Below are 16916 nucleotides of genomic sequence, written 5' to 3'. Positions count from 1 at the left end.
CCAGACATGCTGTTATTCAATAACAAGTGGAATGCAAATGAGTAATATGATGAAATATCTTCCCTGCATGTCACGCAGCGATAGTGCGGCAGTCAGCATCCAGAGTGCTGAGCTTGTGCCATATGATCAGCGTTCGCAAGTTCACTGTTATCAAGCACGTGAATATACAACCTACGTTGGAGAAGTACGAAGCAGCTTTCTAATAATAATAATATTATCTGGGGATTAAAATCACAAAACAACGATATGATTATGAGAGACGCCGTAGTGGAGGGCTCCGGAAATTTCGACCACCTGGTGTTCTTTACCACGCACCTAAATGTACGTACACGGGCCTAAAACATTTTCGCGCACATGGAAAATGCAGCCGCCGAGGGGATTCGATCCCAAGACTTCGGGTCAGCAGTCGAGCACCATAACCACTCGACCACCGTGGCGGGGCAGAGCAGTTTTCTTTGGTCGCCTCTATTAGAGTCTGGCAGTCTGGTTAAAAGTACACACGGGCACCATTAGCGCTATGGAGAGTACACAGACTCAAGAACTACATATGTCTGGTTTCATCCCGATGAAGCGCAACGTCAGAAGCTGTCGTCATCGCCTGAAAGTTCTGCTTATAACTCTCCTATCAGTCTACATACTGAAAGCACAGATTCGCAGCCATTCAACATTTAGTCACCGTCCCTTGTATTCGCTAGGAGAAAAGCGAGCATATGTTCTCGCAGGTCAACAGCGCCCCATACGACACCATGCCATTAGCCTAACATCGGCAGCGTGACCAACTTCCCCCTTTTTCCTTGATCTCGGGCGGAATTCCCATCACCTTCTTCTAATATGTAATACCTTTGACAGCCTCAAGTGCCTTGAGAGGCTGTTGACAGCCTTGGACAGCTTCTCGTTTAGATGCATTATTATGAATGCGAATAATTGGTCTCTGGCTCGTCAGCGAATGAGGCTGCTTTTAGTGGATGCGCCTAAAGCACATTTGTATTGACTGGTAACACCATACTGAAATCACTGCGGCTCAATCGAAACAGTGGAACACATTTCGTTTGAGTGTCGAGCGGGACACGATGGTGTGAGCTCTGTGAACATTGCATGTTTTCGACCATGCAGAGAACCTCATCACTTGACTGTATCGTAGGAGGCGTGCAATAAACTTTGTATTCACATAACGACACCTGCTGCAGCATAACATGCAGCGCTCTGCATTTCTATGGACTGCAACATAAAGGAACCCGTACAAGCCGATAAATTATAATGTGTTCTTAGTACATGGCGTTAAAACAAGCTTACCTGTCATTACATTACGTGTTTTATCCGGGTAAGTCACCACTGCCTCCGACAAACCAGCCACGGCATCATATGTTATTTAATTTGAATTTGCTTCGGCGTCGTCGGTAACCACTGACCATGCAGACTATCACGCCTCACATCTCTCATTAAAGGTACTCAGACTATTCTGACTCTTCCGTAGAATACAGATGGTTGAAGATATTATTATTTTGTAAAGGGCGTTTATTGACGGCTGGATTGACGGCGACGATGCACAACAGTCACAACGGAGCGCAGACTCTCACGAGCACGAGCAAGATGTGCGTGCTTTCCGAGAAGAGGCGAAGAGGGCGATCCACTAGAAGGCGCTCGAGAGGACGGCCCATTACAGCGTTCCAATGCTTCTCTACAATTAGCCCGGGTACGAAAATTTTGGGAGCCATCTGGCGACCTAGCAGCTGGTCACTATGAGCGGGTCTTGGTAGGGCTTCAGGCGCACCACGTTGACAATGTCGCACCCTCGACGGTGCATGCCCGAAGATGGGTCGATGGGTGCAATCAGGTAGTTGACCGGGGATGTGCGTTCGACGACACGGTAGGGGCCTTCGTATTTGGGCAGCAGTTTGGAAGAGAGGCCAGCTGCAGTGGTAGGGACCGAGAGCCATACGAGCGCTCCAGGTAGGAACGTGGGTGCAGAAGTGTTGGAATCACCGCGGATGCTCTTCTCTCGCTCTTGGTCATGCGTAGTAAAGGTCTTGGCAAGCTCGCGACACTCCTCGCAAGTCTGGCTGTGGCAGAAATAGGCGCACACTAAGATCGATCCGCCTTGTATGGAAGGATTGTGTTGATTTTGTGCGACGGCTGCCTGCCGTACAATTAGAAAAAAGGTGAAAAACCAGTGGTGCTTTGAGGGGCGGTATTGTAGGCGTAGGTGACGAAAGATAGAATGTAATCCCAGTTTGTGTGGTAGGCGGCGACGTACATCGAGAGCATGTCGCCGAGCGTGCGGTTAAAGCGTTCCGTGTGCCTATTCGTCTGCGGGTGGTAAGCAGTAGTTTTGCGGTGAACAACGTTGCACTCTTTGAGGATGGCTTCGACGACTTCCGAGAGGAAGACACGGCCTCGATCGCTGAGCAGCTCCAGGGGTGGACCGTGGCGCAGCATGAACCGACGGAGCAGGAAGGAGGCTACATCGCGCGCTGTAGCCGCTCGGAGGGCAGCAGTTTCGGCCTATCGCGTAAGGTGGTCTGCAGCGGTTTCCATACAAATTGATGCCAACGCGCCCGAACGGCCGGTCAGGGCAAGGCAAAGGTTGCAGGCCTGCTGGTGACTGGTGCGTTGAAATTTCGCGGCGCTAACAATCGATGCAGGAGCAAACGAACTTCTGCACGTAGCGGTACATGCCTCGCCAAAAGTACCGTTGGCGAATGCGGTGGTATGTTTTCGATACCCCAGAGTGTGCACACTGCGGATTAGCGTGGAACGATTCGCATATTTCAGAACGCAGACTGCGGGGTATTACTAGTAGCCACTGGCGGCCATCGGCATTGTAATTTCGTCGGTGAAGGAGGTCGCCGCGAATGGCGAAATGGTGGGCTTGAAGACTCAACGCGCGCGTGGATGGTGCTGCCGACGGATCAGTGAGCAAGTCTATCAGTGAGGCGATCCACTGATCCTTGCGCTGTTCGATAGCCATAGTGTGAATGTCGATGGAAGAAACGACATTGTGAGACATTGAGCTGTGGGTATTGTCGTCAGGCAAGGGGGAGCGCGCGAGTCCGTCGGCATCAGCATGCTGGCATCCGTTGCGGTACAGCACGCGGATATCGTAGTCCTGTAGGCGAAGTTCCCAGCGTGCGAGGCGGCCTGATGGATCATTCAATGATGACAACCAGCAGAGTGCATGGTGGTCCGTGATAACACAAAATGGGCGACTATACAAATAAGGTCGGAACTTCGTAAGGGCACAGATGATCGCCAGGCATTCCTTTTCGGTGACGGTGTAACTGGTCTCGGCTTTGGTGAGCGTACAACTTGCATATGCCACGACATATTCCGGGAACCCACGTTTGCGCTGAGCAAGGACAGCGCTGAGGCCAACACCGCTGGCGTCCGTGTGTACCTGTGTAGGGCCGTAGGGTCGTAGTGGTGTAGTATGGGAGGCGACGTCAACAAACGACGGAGCTTCGCGAAAGCGTCGTCGCACTCTGACGACCATGAATTGAGGGGCCCGTTACTGCCGGGGAGCTTCGTCAGCGGCGATATGATAGTCGCGAAGTTTCGAATGAAGCGCCGAAAGTAGGAACACAGTTCTACGAATCTGCGCGGTTATTTGACGGACGTAGGTTTGGGGAACTCGGCCACGGCCCGAAGCTTGGCTGGATCGGGAAGAATGCCGTCCTTGGACACGACGTAACCACGTAGTGTCAGCTGCCGTGCTGCGAATCGGCACTTCTTTAGATTCAGTTGCAGACCGGCGTCGCTCAAACGCGTCAAAACATATCGCAGGCGTTGAAGATGCATGGAGCAGTCCGGAGCGAAAACAGCGACGTCGTCGAGGTAGCACAAGCATGTGTGCCATTTCAGGTTCAGCAGAACGGTATCCATCATGCGCTCAAAGGTGGCGGGCGCATTACACAGCCCAAACGGCATGACGTTGAATTCGTACAAGCCGTCGGGCGTGAGTAAGGTGGTCTTCGGTCGAGCGTCATGAGCCATGGGTACTTGCCAGTACCCTGTGCGCAAATCGAGAGATGAAAAGAATTCTGCTCCTTGCAGGCTGTCAATCGCGTCGTCTAATCGCGGTAGTGGATACACGTTCTTACGTGTGATCTTGTTGAGTCGTCGGTAGTCCACACAGAACCGCACAGAACCGTCATTCGCAACAAGAACGACAGGAGACGCCCAGGGGCTGTTAGAAGGTGGAATAACATCGCGTCGAAGCATGCCGTCGACTTGCTCGTTGATTACACGGCGTTCTGTAGGAGATACGCGATACGTAAATTGCCGCAGTGGCAGCTGGGCGCCAGTTTCGATGCGATGCGTAACGGCGGACGTGCGGCCGAAAGAAGTGTGAGCGACATCGAAAGAAGAGCGAAATTCGTCCAACAGACCCAGAAGCTGGGAACGCTGGACGAGTGTAAGGTCGTCAGCAATGGAGGAACCAAATATATCAGCGGGTGATGAACCAGACGTCAAAACAGCGCCGAGCGTGCTGGAACTCTGGCAGTGCATTTCATCTGGTTCATCCATAACATATGCTTCTTCGAGGGGTTCCACGCTGCCGAGACATTCCCCTCGCACCAACATAACACTGTACGGAGATGGGTTGATAACAAAAGTTGACGTACTGCCCCGAGTGACTTGCACGGTCGCGAAAGGCACCAGCACGCCTTTCCTCGTGCAGACACGGTCAGATGGCGAGAGAAGTGTAACGGTCTCGGAGAGACTGGCGCAGTACACTGACACCGCCGTCGACGAGTTTGTAGGCACCTTGGTGTCGTCTTTGACAAGTACCTTGCCCGCAGCCGATGAACTGTCTGCCGGCGCCAAATCAGAGACTGGTGAGAACTCTATTTTGGCTGGTGCGCAATGAATGACGGCGTCGTGGCGGGAGAGAAAATCCCATCCTAGGATGAAGTCGCGAGAGCAGGCAGGAATTATGATCAATTCGACGGCGTACAGAGCATCCTGAATAGTGACGCGGGCTGTGCACACCGCTGTAGGGTGAATATTTTGGGCGTTGGCTGTACGGAGGGAGAGCCCGGAAAGCGGCGTCGTCACTTTTCGCAGTAATCGGCTAAACTTGGCGTCCATAACGGATACGGCGGCTCCGGTGTCGATAAGGGCAGACGCGCGAACACCGTCTACAAACACGTCTATCACGTTCGAGGGGCTTCGCTGAGGGCTTTCGCAGTTCGATAGCGTCGCAGCCCTTGCCTCGTGGAGTGCAACGACTAGTTTTCCTGGTCGCGTGAGGCCGGACGTGGCCGCATCGGCGATAGTGAGCGACGTCCTGGAGACGGTGAACGGCGGGTAGATGGTGCGGGGCGGGACGTCAGTGACATAGGCGGCGCTTGGTCATAATAAGGGCGGCTTCATGAGCTGGTGACGGTTAATGCGACCCGAGGCGGCTGCACGCGATTGCAGTAGCGTGCGACGTGACCAGCGCAACCGCACGCAAAGCAAATGGGGCGGTTGTCGGAAGTGCGCCAACGGTTCGCGGGTCCCATCCATGTCGCAGAACGGGATGGACGAGGCGGCTGCTGATATGAGTGCATTGTGGGCAGCAGTCGGGGCTTGGGGACGACGTCGACGTATGTAGGTGGCACAGCCACGTCGAAGGCTTGCGGACCGACGATGGCTTCGGCGTAACTTCGCGGGCCAGCCACAGGAATCGCTGGGGGCCGCCTGGCTACAGCTTACGCGTAGCTTAGTGGCGCAGGAACTGTAGGCGGCTGATGGTATTCAGGAATGACCTCCGCGATTTCTTGCTGACTCTCTCGGCGCAGAGGAGGCAGAAGTGTAGTTGGCGGCTGGTCAACATGCTGCGGTGGAGCGAAAGCCAGTAGAGAGACCTGGCGGGCAATTTCCTCACGCACGAACGACTTGATTTCGGCGAGCAAGGTGGAGTGGTCAGGAATGGCCGACAAGCCCGCGAGATCAGCATCGCGTGATGCCGGTCTACGGGTCATCAAGCACTGCCGGCGCAGCTCCTCGTAGCTTTGGCACATGGTAATGACCTCTGCCACTGTGCGAGGATTTTTGGCCAGCAGCATGTTGAAGGCATCGTCGTCGATGCCTTTCAGAACATTCCTGATTCTGTCAGACTCCGACATACTCGGGTCGGCTTTCTTGCACAGGTCAAGGATGTCTTCAATGTAGCTCGTGAACGATTCCCCTGCCTGCTGAGCTCCTTCACATAAACTCTGTTCGGCTTGCAGCTTACGAACAGCAGGACGGCCAAACACGTCGACGATGGCGGTCTTGAAATCGAACCATGTCGGGAAATCGGATGCATGGTTGTTGTACCACACGCCTGCCACATTACACCCGCGAGGTAGAAAACCAAGTTGGTCAGCTTGCCTGCTTCGTCCCATTTATTGGGAACACTCACCCGTTTGTAAATCGCGAGCCAGTCCTCCACGTCGGTGCCATTCGCGCCGGTGAAGACAGAAGGGTCGCGGATACGGAGTACACCGGGAGAAGCGGTCGGGGCAGGAGGCAGCGGTTGCTGAGCGGCGTCTTGCGGCATGGTAGATGACACGGTACGGGATGGGGGCTCCAGGGGCATCGAATGGAGACCGAAGTTGTGGTGATGTACAGCACTCTCCACCACTTTGTAAAGGCGTTTGTTGACGGCTGGATCGACGGCGACGATGCACAAGTCACGACGGAGCGCAGACTCTCACGAGCACGAGCACGAGGGGCGTCCTCTCCCAGAAGAGGCGAAGAGGGCGACCCACTAGAAGGTGCTCGAGAGGACGGCCCATTACAGCGTTCCAATGCTTCTCTATAATTTGAATAGTTCAGCAAAGCGAAAAGCATTACAGAGCAATATGGTTGTATCAGCCGGCTCCAAATTCTCGGAACTTTTTTGAGCCTTTAAAAACCAACATGTTCTTTCTATCGGGACGCAATCCTGCTCCGCCGCCCACGACTTGGTGTTGTTTTTGCGAGCATGTATTCCTCCTGTTTTGTGCCGACACACTGATTTATACCACATAGTTGCTTCAATTCATCGAACATCGGTCATGCACCTGCCCTAGTTACGACATCCAGCAAATTTCTTTGGGGACCAGAATAACTAGAGTAGGCTCTAGCTTAATATATTTCAAGATAAAATTTATCCGATGAGGGCCACGATTTCTTGAGCAGGGGCGTAGCCAGAAATTTTTTCGGGGGGGGGGGGTTCAACCATACATGATGTATGTTCGTGCGTGTGTTTGTATGTGTGCATGTATATACAGGGTGTTTCAAGAAATGTGTCCAGTATTTTTTAAAAATCACAGAAAGGAGGTATCTGCGTGCTACCTGCGGCGTTACCTTTACTGTGGGAGAGGGCATTTTGAGATGCGTACAAACATTAATTACGGCAGTAAATATAGAAATTAAGAAAATTAACTTTTTAACCAGTGGAACTAAGTGGTCGAGTCGAATGGAAGCCCTTCCGGAGAATAGCCCATAGCCGCTTTGAAATTTCTGAAAGGCGGCCACTGGTAATCACAGCGGAGCGATGAAATTTGGCTAATTTTGCTGGCGATACCGAAACCTATGCACCAAAAAGCGCGTCTGCCATTCACTTCGGAAACGCCCTCCGTGACGACACTGTTTCCCTCGCACGGGGAGGGGGGAGGAGGATAAGCTAGCGCCGTTATCATCCGTTCGTTTCGTGGCAACGCTTATCCTCCTCCCCCCCCCCCCCCATCCCCGTGCGAGGGAAACAGTGTCGTCACTGAGGGCGCTTCCGCGGTGAACGGCAGACGGGCTTTTTGGAGCGTAGGGTTCGGTATCGCCAGCAAAATTAGCCAGATTTCATCGCTCCGCGGTGATTACCAGTGGCCGTCTTCCAAAAAATTTCAAATCGGCTATAGGCTATTCTCAGGAAGGACTTCCATTCGCCCATTTGACTCGACCACTTATTTCCATTGGTTAAAAAGTTAATTTTCTTAATTTCTATAATTACTGCCGTAATTAATGTTTGTACGCATCTCAAAATACCCTCTCCCACAGTAAAGGTAACGCCGGAGGTAGCACGCAGATACCTCCTTTCTGTGATTTTTAAAAAAAGTACTGGACACATTTCTTGAAACACCCTGCATATGCAAGCAACATTGAAAAATTTCTGGGGGAGGGGGGGTTGAACCCCCCAAACCCCCCCTTGGCTACGCCCCTGTTGTTGACGAGTCGAAACGCTTTCCAAAGAGTGCGGCTTTTGTAGGAACACTGAATTTGTGTGACATCGTAGTCAGTCCATATATTCTCCTTCACATTCCCATTCACATAGCGGACGTAAGTTCGGTAATTAGAAGATCGTCTTCTTGACCTCTCTACTTTTGCACTTCTTGCTATTTTCCCATTTTCTCTTCAAGTATTCTCAGAACGTCGTCACCTGTACCATCGTCCATTAGTCCCCCCTCCCTCCGAAATTTCTTTTATATGTAGCCGTAAGTTCCCTTATTGTCCACAGATATTGTCCTTTGACATTAATTCTGATTCGACAAACAGTAACTATGCTAGAGAGCAGAAACGACAGTAAGAAACGAGGAGTTATACTAACAAGATTTTACGTCATAGCATCGCATTCGCAACAGAGCACTTACCTCAAGCGACTCTTTCGTTCTTCCAGCCAGAAGAACAAGTCTCGGCAGCTCCACCTTACCGCGTGCAGTGGCATTCGCGTAAGGCCCTGGTATTGGTTCCAGAATTGCGTGCGCATTCGTACCTCCGAAACCAAAGGAATTTACTCCAATCGGGCCATCAGGCAGAGGTGTGTTCTTATCCACAATTTCAATACTACCATCGTGCAATGATGGAATATTGGGGTTGGGCTGGTTAAAATGCAGGTCACCAGCGATGATTCCAGTCTCCATAGCCAAAATGACTTTGGCCAGTGACGAAACACCTGAAGGACATCGTTAGAAAGAAATGTGGGCGGGCGAAAAATGAGTAAGTCATGAAAACATTGACAGACCGTGCATATGCCAAATACAAGCTAGAGACGTCACCATATATGGAAAATTTTGATAATGATGAATATATGGTGACTCATTGCGATAAACGTATGTACTCCAATGTAAGGGCTGTTTGGTACGGCAAAGGCGTAAATAATGCCTTGGAAGCTATGCCCCTTTGTAAGGTAAATCTGTTGTTGAGCAAACGCTAACTACATTTAAAACACGTGCGTTAAAAGTGGCTGGTACTATAAGATATTAATTACAAAAATTAATTTAAAAACAACACTTGACTTGCACTAGTAAAATAACTGTTGAATCGCTATCACATACAACGTCAAATGCTACGTGCCTTCCTTCTAAAATAAGGAATATCCGAGAATCTTAACTCATTCGTACAGTGGCGAACACTCATGCCTAGAACGACCGAGCGTCGCTCTCGGAACAGCACAGCACAGGTCGAAATGGGGCACATCTGAGCATGCGCGCCTCCACTGACGTGCCTGCCTTGCAGTTTCCGTCCTTGTTTATCGCCGCGGCCACGACAGCTGCTTTGGTCGTCAGAAGCACTGTCAACTGAATAGTTGACTTTATTCAGCTTATGGGGAGGTACAGATCTGGTGTTGGAAAAATGATACCACGAACGGAGTATAAGCATGCAGCACAGCTTGCATGAAGCGCCGAGAACGATTCGCTCGTGTTTTTGTTTTGTTTTTTACGCGTTTTTTCTTTTTGTGCTAAACCGTTGAGAGCGCTTCCGACGGCCAAAGCAGTTGTTGTATCCTTTGTGCTAAACAGGGACGAAAAGTGCAAAGCAGGCGCTTCGGTGGAGCCGCGCGTGCTCAGGTGTGGCTTATTACCGACTGCAGATATCGCTCACGCAGTTACGAGCGACGCTCCATCGTTCCAGACGTGAATGTTGACCACTGTACTTCACGGCTCAAAAGGAAATGCAACATGCCATGAATGAGATAGACAGGGGTGAATGTGCGCGCCTACATGTGCAACATGCGAAAACGATCGGGGAAACATCTTCGTAACAGCCACCAACGTTAAATGTGCACCGCGTGCCACTGCGAACATATAATTTTGATAGAACAATCCACCACAGTATTTATTGCCATGAAAAGACAGTAGATATGCTGCACCCATTTCTGATAATTTGCCTGGCGAGAGTGCGGTAGTTGTCGTTGCATAGACAAAGAATTTTGCATATAAGTATATATTGGTGTATGGTCGTGTAGATAAGTCTTTGCCGACTTGGCTAATAGATATCCTGGCCAAATTTTATTTCAAGGTGTCTTTACGATTTTACCTGCTCGTTGTGGAATTGTGAAAATGAACTGACTACTATATATTTAGGATACCCGAATAATGCATAAAGGTGTTCCACGCAAGCGCGTTCGTTGTCATTCACAAGTTGCGGGGCCATCATGGCTAAATTCAACAAAGTTTGAGGCAGCATAAAATGCCTTTAATGTGACGATATCAAATAGCCTCAGTGCAAAGTTTTACGTTCGAACATTGAGCGGAAGTGTCCCACAAATTGAGAAAAAGGTGTTGTTTTCGATACTACAACTGAAAAAAAAAACTCTCCCACAAATGCTACCTGGATGCGACCCATGAAAAAAGTGACATTTAACAGGAGTTCTTTAACGATCCTAGGCTTATAAATACATATCTTATGCTAAAACCCTATGTATCTATATGCCACCCACCCCTGCCAAATGCCTCGTATGAAAGGCCGGCAGTACTTCTGAAATAAATAAACAAACAAATAAATAAATTTCGGCTTTACTGCGCAGTATTTAACGCGGTGAGTTGCAGCAGTGTCTGCAGAACTCTGCATCCATTTTTCAAAAGTTGCTGACATAAGAACGCAGGCTATAGGAATAAGCGCAATCAACGTGGTTCTTTTTTCAAAGTACACTTCTAGTGTGCACAGGCGCAGCCGGAAGGAATGCAATCCTATAAAATGCACGCCACAACTTGTGTGAGGCTAACTCTCGTTGTGGGGAGAACACCTGATATATGTACCAAGGGTGCTGTGCAGGATGGCTCGAGTTTGCCGAAACTCGGAAACTTTACGAGCTCTGGCGAGACCCCCTTTTGAGCGAGCTAACAGTACGGAAAGGTCAAATCCATCCCTCAGCGTGGTGCGTTACATTCGTGGCGGAGAAACGCGGAGTCACGTCAAGGGCGGTCGACAAAATTGGGTGGGGTCTTCAAACCAGTGGCATCTTCTTTCATTTGTTCGTCGTTCCACTGATTAAAGAACTGTGCCCATGCAAGAAAAGCGTCATATTTTTACTAATTATATATTCAAGAGGTACGGGCTGTTCAAATTTATTTTCAAGCGTTTAATGTCTGCACTAAGTATCCTTTAGAACAGTCAGCACAGTGGTGTCTGATATTAGCTCCGGCCGCGGCGTCGTAAGGCGCTCGGGCGGAGCTAATCTCAGTGGCCACAGTGCTGACGCCGAGGCCACGTGTGCAATGATCATGGTCGACCAGTACATTCCCTATTCGTCCTCTTATTCATCGTGTGCTCGCTCCCCTAGTGCGTGCGCCCGGCTGATTAGCTAATTGGCTGGTTGGTGTACCTAGCTAATTGAGTCAGGCCATACTATGACTAGGCTAATTTGCCAGGTCATGCTAAGACCGAGTTAATATAGTACATCTTGCTAAGACCATGGTAATGAAGCCGTGTGAAGCTACGACCGAGATCATTCAGACCATGCTAATTATCACGACGCTAATTAGGGACGCACTAATTAAAGCCGAGCTAGTGGGGATTTACTCACTAAGGTCATTATAATTAGGACTATGTTATTCGGTTTGTGCTAATTAGCTCCATATTTAAGACCTCATTGATTACACCTAAGGAATTGACGGGGGGGTAATTAAATCATTGCCAATTACAACAGAACTATTCAATAGCATGTTAACTATTAAATACCTAATAAAAGTATCAAATTTGAGAAAGCACTGACGTGCTCTTCACTCCAAAACAGACCGAGCAGACTGACTAGACGAGCCACGTAAAAAGCTGGAAGCTAGGAGCTAGGTGGTCGCAAGCTTCTCCGGTGGCTTCAGCCTTGCAGAGTAGTGCAAGCTGACCAAATTATTTTATATACAAAGAAGCTGCTGCTTAGCGTTCACCGCATGAAACGCTACAGGCACACCGGCACTATGACACTGACGAGTTGAACTAGGGCCTTTTCAGAATGAAAGAGTTTTTACCCGAGTTCGAGCGTCAATCAGTTTGATTGGCAGACGCCCGCGGCAAAGATCAGGTCCGCTCACCGTGTTTACGTTTGACGAAGAGCAGTGCTCACGCCGCAACCCAGCGAGCGGCATGATTCATCTACGAGATTATCGCGCAGTCTATGCACATACGCACGAATAACTGAAGATTGTATCATCACGTGCTCGCGATGTCTCGCATTCAGCCTCACCGCGCTCAAGACGCACCACTCATAACCATGAAGCAAGCGCCTCTGGTGGCATTTGCTGCGAGAAATGTTACTATTTACTTGTTTAAGGAGGCATTTTCTCTACCGATTCGTTAGTGAAGAAAAACATTCAGACGTGTAATGTAAGTACCAGTAACCAGTTCATTTATTTACCTGTAATGTTCGTGAGAAGTCAAACAAGCTGCACGAAAGTGCCGCGTGTGCGCCCTTGTTGCCTTCGAGAGTGGAAATTTTCATGCTGCAGGTGGAACAAAAGAACTTGCCCGAAAGAGGACAAACGCCCACGAACACGCCTGTGGGAGCCGCGATGTTGAGTTGTCAAAAAGACAGCGCGACAATCACGCATACGTCGATGCACTGTTGAAATGTTGACTGAGTGGCGGCGCTGACGGATTCGCACGTGGTGTTCCTTCGAAAGCCGCTGCAAATGCGAGTGTGACGTCATGCTCGTTCTTGTAGCTGTTTCTATCAACGCTGATATTGCGCGCTTCGCACTGTCTTCCTATTATGACCGCCGTAGTGCAAGAGCTCGGAACAAACTCCTGTTCTCGGGAAGCTCAGGCCATCGTGCATAGCACCCTATGTGTGTATTATATTTATGCTGCCCTGTGTCCGCCGTCGTAGATGAAGTAATGTACAAGTCCCAGAATGCAGTGCCTAAAGCATGTTTGAATATTTTTTTAGAAAACTAAAAGTGTAGCATACTGCCACCCGCGCTTCTTTTTTACACGAAAGTGTTTTATCCCGGGTGCACCAAGAATTCATTGACGTATTTCCGTCATGGATATGACGCTGATAACATAGACGCGAACGAATGAGAAAGGAAGAAACTATAAGAAAAACGTCCGCCACCGGTAATCGAACCCATGACCGCTGGGTTCGCAACAATAAGCGCCCGGCGCACTATCGACTAAGCAACCGAGGCTCGCGCGCAGCACTCCACAAACGCGCTTGATATCTCTTACACATTCTCTCTCGCGCGGCTCTCTCTGTTGGCGCTGGGTGAGGCGGTGCCGCCGCGTTTGAGCAGTGACGTGAAGTAATGTGTCATGACACTAACTAGTGCCGATAGGGAACGATTGGGGGACGACGCAATTAAAGCATAACCTCGGAGATTTTGCGCAATCTCGGAGGTGATGATTAAAGCCTATCGATGCCAGCGAGAAACACAAGCCTCGCTGGCATTCGGACTCGCCCTAGACATAGTTACGATCTTTGCCTTTCGCTTCGTGTTAGCGTGTCACGGCTCGTTGTCAGAGTAGTGCTGCTTCCACATGTACCAACGGTGTTTTTCCGCCACCGACTGCTTCGAGTGTGATAGCACCGACTAATAAAACTGCTGCAATAAGCTCTGCAGAAAGGCAGTGCTGTCGACGGGCGAATGCCGTGCCTTGGTTCGGCGAGACAGAAGCCAGCGGGACGTGTAACGCCTGAGCGCGTTTGCGGCTCAAGCTACGAACATCTGCCTCCAGTGTTTCTGAAGCACGGTGTGGTAGCGTATGCATGAGCACAGGCGTAGGTTACCCTATTACTTGGGAGCGCACACCGCGCCGTTTCCCTCCTTAATTGACGACACTTGGAAGAAGCGCATATCGAGTACCAGTGTTTATTACGTGCTTGTTGATGTCATCTTTGCGCGGGATTCACAATACGCTGTGTCCAGGTATATGATAACAACTTCATCTACCATAACGGTTAAATCAGGATCGTGAGCGTTAGTCATCGCGATGGAGATGTGCATCTAGGCGTCAACAATATGCATCCATAGCATTGTACTAGCTCTCATATATCACTACACAATAAGCACTACTATGAAGAAACGTTTCACTATCGTGTTTTATCGTTTCCGGATACGCGGGGATCCGCCACGTTTTCTATACTTATGTACCCGACCCGATACACGTGTAGCCACCGCTTGTCTCAGGCCACAATGTTTAGAAACTTCGCTCTTGTTTCCACCTGTTCGGTTAAAAATGTTTATTCTAGAATTAACGCGCGAGCACCAACCATATCGGTTTCATAAGGCATCTATAAAAGCTGAAGCATTTCCCAGACGAGCAGATTACAGGCCGACGATTACTGTGATTGCCGCTGCCAGTGTACAGCCAACCATTTTTTTTTAACTTGAACACGCGAGCGTCGAACGCCGAGATATGCGCCCTGTAACAGAGCACAGCGGCGAAATTGACGAGAATAAGCGCGTGCATGTGATGAGCAGTCCTGTGAAGCTGTTTTCTGCTAGGCCGTTCCGGGAACCGTACACCACCCCGGGTTTTTTTTTGAGCACCGTTATTGTCATGCTATTTTTCTTTTCCGAACGTTGCCCTAAAGTTATAAAAAAAGATCAAGTGGTTGCGCGTGAAAGGGAAGGGGTCTGATATAGAGTAGATATACGTGCGTATCAGCACTGTCCTTTTTTTCTTTTTTCTGTGGGTCACTCAGCACTTTCCTGCGGCAACAAATATATCTGCCAAGGCAAGCCAAAAGCAGGACATAAAAGCAGGCGAAGTTGGGTTTGTTTTGTATATGGGCCTTGGCGTACGAAAGCGGCACTGGACTGTTCACTGCAGGCACGCGCAATTCACTTTCATGGTGCCGCTGCGCTCCGCTATACGGCGCTTATCGACATGGCGGCCGACGCTCGCGCGTTCAGGTTGAAAAAATGGGCGGCTGTACGGCGTGTTTTGCTTAAGCGTTCAGTTACATAGTTTTGTGGACTATAATAATAAAGCTTTCTCATGTTTACCGGCTGATTTTGCTGTCTCCATCGCGACACCCATGTGACAATATTTATCGCGTACATGATGCTGGTAGGACTTGAGAAGTTGTAAATGCAACCAGGTGTGCTACGCATCACACATTGAACTAGAATAAGTGGGAAGTTGGATAAGCTTTTCAAAGAAAGTTCATTGTATTAATACTAAACAAAAAAGAAAGAAATATGCTCAAGGAAGCATCCTAGATGGTCGCCTTCAAATGCTGTATATTTTATTTATTCATTTTTGTGAATATGTACGCAGTTATATATGATATGTTTAAGAAAGGTTACTGCGCAGAGCGTCATCGTCTGACTGACACGGGGGTGTGCACATCTTAGAAACGTGGTAATATGAGGACGCCAGTATTCGACTACACTGCCTCACGAACCACCTTGTGCTGAACGACTGCGAGTTGTTCAAATATCAGTGGAGTTTCCTTCAGTTATTACATCCTACAAAAGGCATCATATCTTGTTTGGTTCCCGCAGTGTGCTGAAACCTGTACAGAAAAAATATACAGTGTGGCGAGCGCACGAATCCCCGTACGAACGCTATTTCAACGAGCGCCGCAGCTTCAGACATGTTCTCTTGGTACTTGTTTAATTTAATCACCGCTATTTTCGATTAGGTCGTCGGCAGCACCTTATGCCATCACCCGCAAAGCCGGTCTCATGGAGGTAGAAAAAACGAAGATAGCTCGACCAGTTTGAATCCAGCAAAGTAACAATGACTCAACCCGTCTTCGCGACGTGAGACTGACATGTAGCGCAGGTGGTGCTGTAGGCGAGCGTTCTCGGCGAATACGCTCTCCCAGATGTTACATTTCGCATCACTGCTGGTAGCAAAAAACCGAGGCGACTGCTTTAAAAGAGAGCTAGCATGCAGAAGAAGTCCATACACTGAAAGAAATACGACTGCTCAGTGTGACACATGGGGCTGATCCTGGGATGAACTGTTTGAAAAAGAAATCAGGAGCTGTTCCCCAATTGGGGAAATGCAGGCGAGCGAAGCTTGACGTGGGCGTGCCTGACGTGCTGATTTTCTTTCCTTCTTTCTTTCTTTCTTTCTCTCTTTCTTTCTTTCTTTCTTTCTTTCTTTCTTTCTCTCTTTCTTTCTTTCTTTCTTTCTTTCTTTCTTTCTAGGTTGCGGCCGTCCCCGGAATGCAGTTTTAGGGCTAAATCGACATGGTGTCTGTGTTCTTCCCAGCGTTCATCAGCCTCTCGAACGGCTCAATGAAAAGGCCAGCGCGCGGTCATGGAATCGTGGGTTAGGAATTCAATTTCTCCAAGTCGGAATTTTCCTGCAAGTGCACTTCCTGATGCCGACCTTAAGCGTCGTCCAGCAGATCGCTTTTAGTCTACCAGCACAAAATACTTCAATGAAGCCTCCGTAGCAAGCGTACTGCTTCCCATTTGTGTTTTGCATAGCCGGTGGAAAGCATTCGTGTGCTTCAGTCCAGTACACAATAGGCAAGCATCAGCGCGTGGCGCAGTTTTCAAGGCACTCGCTTTCGGACCGGAGGTACAGGGTTCCCGTCCCAGAAAGACAGTTTACTTTGTTTTATTCATTATTTCCTCGCTCCGCGGAAGCTGTGGGTGAAGAGGGCATTTTAGAACACCACAATCACCAGCTACCCATGCCAGTCATTACAAGCTTTGCGAGAATATGAATATAGCGCGCCTGATTCCGTTTAACATGAGCGTAAAAAAATGGAACATTAAGCAGACGACCGAGAG

The 16916-nt window shown here is 49.4% G+C and overlaps 1 protein-coding gene across 1 annotated transcript in view; it reads right to left on the bottom strand.

Moving 5' to 3' along the window:
- Window positions 1-16916, bottom strand: part of LOC119391859 (fatty acid synthase) — a 306146-nt gene that overhangs the window by 178867 nt on the left and 110363 nt on the right. The window contains exon 7 of the mRNA XM_037659508.1: window positions 8595-8896. Coding sequence (XP_037515436.1) covers window positions 8595-8896 — 302 coding nt within the window. The remainder of the gene's footprint in view (window positions 1-8594; window positions 8897-16916) is intronic.

Source organism: Rhipicephalus sanguineus, chromosome 4 (assembly GCF_013339695.2).
Source record: "Rhipicephalus sanguineus isolate Rsan-2018 chromosome 4, BIME_Rsan_1.4, whole genome shotgun sequence".
In the NCBI taxonomy this organism is placed as follows: domain Eukaryota; kingdom Metazoa; phylum Arthropoda; class Arachnida; order Ixodida; family Ixodidae; genus Rhipicephalus; species Rhipicephalus sanguineus.
Note: the sequence above shows the minus strand (reverse complement) of the source record. Positions and strands in the feature narration are given on the sequence as shown.